At 48.2% G+C, this 5,011-nt stretch overlaps 1 protein-coding gene across 5 annotated transcripts in view; it reads left to right on the forward strand.

Moving 5' to 3' along the window:
• Window positions 1-5,011, forward strand: part of Sh3bp2 (SH3 domain binding protein 2) — a 40,733-nt gene that overhangs the window by 18,285 nt on the left and 17,437 nt on the right. Inside the window, exon 1 of one of the 5 annotated variants that reach the window (XM_031341054.1) lies at window positions 8-190. The exons of 2 other annotated variants lie outside the window; for them this stretch is intronic. In XM_031341054.1, the coding sequence (XP_031196914.1) occupies window positions 63-190 (128 nt within the window). In that variant the 5' untranslated portion in view covers window positions 8-62. Of the gene's footprint in view, window positions 1-7; window positions 191-758; window positions 782-3,812; window positions 4,073-5,011 lie in introns of those variants that run through there. 2 more of the 5 variants (XM_031341058.1, XM_031341059.1) reach the window with 2 other exon arrangements.

The raw sequence follows: 5,011 nt of genomic DNA on the forward strand, positions 1-5,011 counted from the left end.
CCCCCGTGAAGCCTACAGAGCTTCTCTGCAGGCTAGGCAGTGCTGGGAGCCTTGAGGATCTCATGCTTGGGGGATGCAGCTTGCATTCCCTCCCCATACCCCCTGGGCTGAATAGCATTTCTGGATTTAAGGACACCTGTCCCCAGCAGGTTACAGGAAGTTGTACCATGTGTTGGGTCAGTGCCATGAGGTAAGTTGAACAGTTGGATTTGGGGTTCTGGAGGTGTCACTGGCCTAGCCACCACAGGACTTGGGGTGGGGGGCGAGGAGGGAAGACCTTACCAGGGTAGGGGTAGGGACTGATTGGGACTCAGTCCTGTGAGAAGCAATAAACTCCAAGGCCTCTGTCAACTTAACCCCTATATCTGAATGGTCCAAACAGAGTCCAGAGAGGAAACTGGCCACTAAAACACTCTTAAGACTCCATTATATGTCACCCAACAACAGCTGTGGGAAGGTGGAAGACAGCTTGCCAGAATAGAAGCCCTGCCTGGGGTGGTCTCGGGGTTAGGTTCTGTGTCTACACATGCTGTGTGTGTGTGTGCGCGCGCGCACGCGGGTGTGTGTGTGTGTGTGTGTGTGTGTGTGTGTGTGTGCGTGGGTGTGTGTGCTTGAAAGGCTTTGAGAAGCCCTGGCTGCTTGTATGAGAGTACTGTGCTCAAGGTCCTGACATTAAGTGGATAATCCCAAGGCCTCAGAAACCTGATGGTAGGGGACTGTTCTTGTGAAGCTGACAGCGCCACAGCCCCTGTTGCTGCCCCCCAGACCCCCAAGTTATCTGGTATGGCCGGTCATTGGGCTTTTCTAGAATTTTGGTTTTGATTCTCTAACAGAGAAAGATTCTGGGAAGAGGAAGGAAGAAAGAGAAACTGAGAGGGAAGAGGTTGTGAGGTAGTGTGAGCTGGGGCAGCCCCAGGGGTGAGGCAGTGGGCTGGGTAGGGAGGGGTAGAGTGCTCTCTGACCTACTGGATGAGTACTGTGCATGCAGCTTTGGATGAGGCTTCTTTGACCTGGGACATCTTTATTGGTGATGTGGGGATGGCCCTGGTTGGCATGTCAGGGTGTTGTGATGGTGATGTGGGTGGGTCCCTGAAGAGCATAGAGTCTGGCCTATGGGGAGTGTCCAGTGCAAATCCTGAGCCCTTCTGGGCCTCAGTGTCCTAGCCTGTACATTTAAAGTAAAGCCTGAGTTATGTACCCTGTCAAGGTTTATAAACAGTCAGGTAGTGGGCTGGGTCAGGCCAGCTTGTAGGGACCACTCATGAAGGGTCTTAGTAGACTGTGTGTCTTTGTATGTATATTAGTGTGAATATCTAGGTGATTTGCATATATGTATGGTATGAATGTGTCTATTAGCAAATATGTGTGAGCAAGCACATGTGTAAGTATGGACACATGAATTTATGCTTTAAAAAAAAATATGTCGGCTGGGCAGTGGTGGTGCAAGCCTTTAATCCCAGCACTTGGGAGGCAGAGGCAGGTGGATTTCTGAGTTCGAGGCCAGCCTGGTCTACAAAGTGAGTTCCAGGACAGCCAGGGCTATACAGAGAAACCCTGTCTCGAAAAAAAAAATATGTCATTTTAATTATGTATGTATGTATGTATGTATGTATGTATGTGGTAATATATGCACATGTTAAAGCTGTCCAACAAGGTCTAGAAGAAAACCATATCAGATCCCCTGGATCTTGAGTTATAGGCAATTGTGTGCTACTGATGTGAGTACTGGGAACCAAAGGGGTTCTCTTAAAGGGCAGCTCCCACTTTTAATTGCAGAACCCTCTCTACAGCTTCAAGAGCATGTGCCTGAGCACATGAACAAGTGTGTATGCATGTGCAATTGTGTCCGGATGTGTGGTTCAGTTCTTATGGGAACAAAGATATCTTAGTTACTCTCCAATTGCTGGGACAAAAACCATGATCAGGCAACTTATGAAATGAAAGGAAGTGCTTAATCTGGAGCTCACCATTCCAGAGGATTAGAATCTGTGACCATCACCCAGGAAGCACGGTAGCAGGTAGACAGGCATGGCACTTGAACAGTAGCTGACAGCTCACCTCTTATCTACAAGCACAAGGCAGAGCGCTAATTGGGAATGGAATGGGGCCTTTGAAACTTCAACGCCCACACCTGGTGACACACCTCCTAGAACAAAGCCACACCTCTTAATCCTTCTCAAACAGTTCTACCAACTGGGGACCAAGGGTTCAAATATATGAGCATTTAAGGGCCATTCTCATTCAAACCACCACATGAGTATATGTGCATGGGTATGTGTAATATGAGGGTTAAGTATGAGACCATGTGTACTTATATGTACATGAGAACTTATGTGTGCACAAGTGCCCCAGTGATACCTGGTTTCCTTTTCTTTGGATTGGGACCCCCAGCCCTGCCTTGCCCTGCAGCTTCATAAAGAGCAGTATGGCTTGATCACAGTTAGGAATAAGTATACTTCACAGAGGCAGGGACATATCTGCAGGTATCAGGGGCTGTCAGAGCCCAGAGCTTCACAGGCCACACCCTGATTCATGTATAGGCTCATGTGCATACATACATATACATATATATATATATATGTATATGTATATGTATATGTATATATGCATATGTATCAATGTGAGTACATGTACATCATGTGAGTATAACACCTGTGATGTGTTAACCAGGTGTGCAGAGCCACCGAGGATGTATGGACCCTTACAGGTGGTGACCACTCACTCCTTCAGGTTCATAGAGCCCCAGGGCAGGCACCAGCCATAGAACTTACTTCTGTAATTTGTTCAGGCTGCCTTTGTGGCACCTTTTTTATTTTATTTTTTTATTTTTTATTTTTTTATTTTTGAGACAGGGTTTCTCTGTGTAGCCCTGGCTGTCCTGGAACTCACTCTGTAGATAGACTAGGCTGGCCTCGAACTCAGAAATCTGCCTGCCTTTGCCTCCCAAGTGCTGGGATTAAAGGTGTGGGCCACCACCGCCTGGCAAGTGGCGCCTTGTTTTTATCGGGTGGCTCAGCTCCTGCCCTCTAGCAGCCTCTGGAAACAGGGTCACCTGAATCAAGACCACTTAGGAGAGAAGGGCTGGGGGGGGAAGATGTATATAGAAGCAGAGAGACGTGACTTGGAGGATGTGTGGCAGGCGTCCAGCCTTCCCGGTGTGCGTGCAAGCACATATATAAACTTACAGGTTCAAATGCATGTCCACATGCACGCATGTAAACAATGATTGCACACCTTCTTTATGGTCTCATGGGCTCTAGCTACAACCACTGACTTGCAAAGGCATGATGTGGGGCTGGGGAGAGGCCTTCAGCTAAAAGCAAAGGGATCCACGAAGCACAATGAACCTGGCAAGGGAGTCCTGACCCTGTTCCCCCAGCCTCCTACCAAGGGAGGGGATTTGTTGCTGCTGATAGGGACTGAGTGGAAGATGAGGACCATGTGGGGTTTGCACTTATGTCTCCATACTCTCCCTGAAAACTCTCATCCACAGTGACTCAGCCCACTGAGCCTGCTATTCTTGCAGAGAAGGGGACTGAGCATCCCCACCCTATGAACTGTCAGTTCCCTGGTATGGATGAGCTGTGCTATTAGGTCCCTGGGGTTGGGGTGGTGCTGTGGGTGCTGTGGCTAGCCTGTTCGGGAGTGGCTAAGAGTCTTCATTCTGTGCACAGGCAAGCCAGGAGTTCTTTCATTTCTCTCCAGCTTTCCCAGTCTATAGGCTGGGCTAAAACTCTCCAGGAACTCTTATCACAGCATGGTAGTCACCCCCAGGTGTCACATCCTCTTTCTGCTCCCAGCCTGGATTGGCATTGGGTTCCTGAGCAGGGTCACCTGGTGTCAGGAAGGGCTTATCTGGAGAGGGGTTGTGATTCCAGTTCTGAAGTGCGAATGTTTCTAGGAGAGATGAAGTAGAATATCACTTGTTCACTGGCCACCTACAAGCTTTCGTTTTGCCCACAGTAGGGTGGCAGCTAGGCCTTCTCCTGCTGGCCGCTGAATTGGAGCAAGATGGGGCTGAGACTGCTTTACTCCTGCACTCAACCCCATCCGAGCATGGAGCCAGGAGGAGGTAGGCTACCTCTTTCCTTGCAGCAGCTCCAGACACATCAGAGAGAGCAGGGCTCTGCTTCAGCTCCCTTCCGCAATCCTCAGTCCAGCTACCACCAGGAGCAAGCGTCTAGTTTACTCGGGGCACTCTGGATTCCCACTCTGTGCTGGCCCTGAAAGCTAAGTTTGGGGGATAATGACAGCCTACTATGGCCAGTGTCAGGTGGAGGGAAGGCTGTGTCACTAGGTCCAGGCTGGGGACATAGGACCTGCTACCAGCCATGGGTAACTACTAAGAAGAGGGAATGCTGAATCTCATTTGTTCCCAGACTTATTGCTAGCATATCCTTCTACCTTGCAAAACCTACTTATTAGTTCTGATCATTTCTAACTTCCTTGGAATTTATGCTACATAAAGCCATCTAATTATTGCTTAGGTTTTGTTTTGTTTTGTTTTCTTGTCTGGGCACTCGATTTTCTTGTGTCTGCACACCAAATGTATGTAGTGCTTGTGGAGGCCAGAAGAGGGCATCGAGTCCCCTGGAACTGGAGCTGCAGACAGATGTGAGATTCCTTGTGGGTGCTGGATCTTCTGCAAAAGCAGTCAGGCTCCTAACCACTGATTCGCCTGCCCAGCCTGACATTCAATTTCTTTTTATTATATAGTTACCTTGACCACACTTTCTGTACAATGTTGAAAAGAAGCAATGGGACCAGACATCCTTGCCTTGTTCCTACCTGTCAGGAAACTGAAAATGTCCAGCATTTTACTTCTGGCTATAATAGTTGTAGGTTTTTCTTAGATGCTCTTTGTTCAGTTTAGAGAGTTCCCTTCTGTTTCTCCCTTCCTTCCTTCCTTCCTTCCTTCCTTCCTTCCTTCCTTCCTTCCTTCCTGTCTGTCTGTCTTTCTTTCTTTACATATATATATATACATACATACATACATATATATATATATATA

The sequence above is a fragment of the Mastomys coucha genome, unplaced genomic scaffold (genome assembly GCF_008632895.1).
Source record: "Mastomys coucha isolate ucsf_1 unplaced genomic scaffold, UCSF_Mcou_1 pScaffold22, whole genome shotgun sequence".
Classification (NCBI taxonomy): Eukaryota; Metazoa; Chordata; class Mammalia; order Rodentia; family Muridae; genus Mastomys; species Mastomys coucha.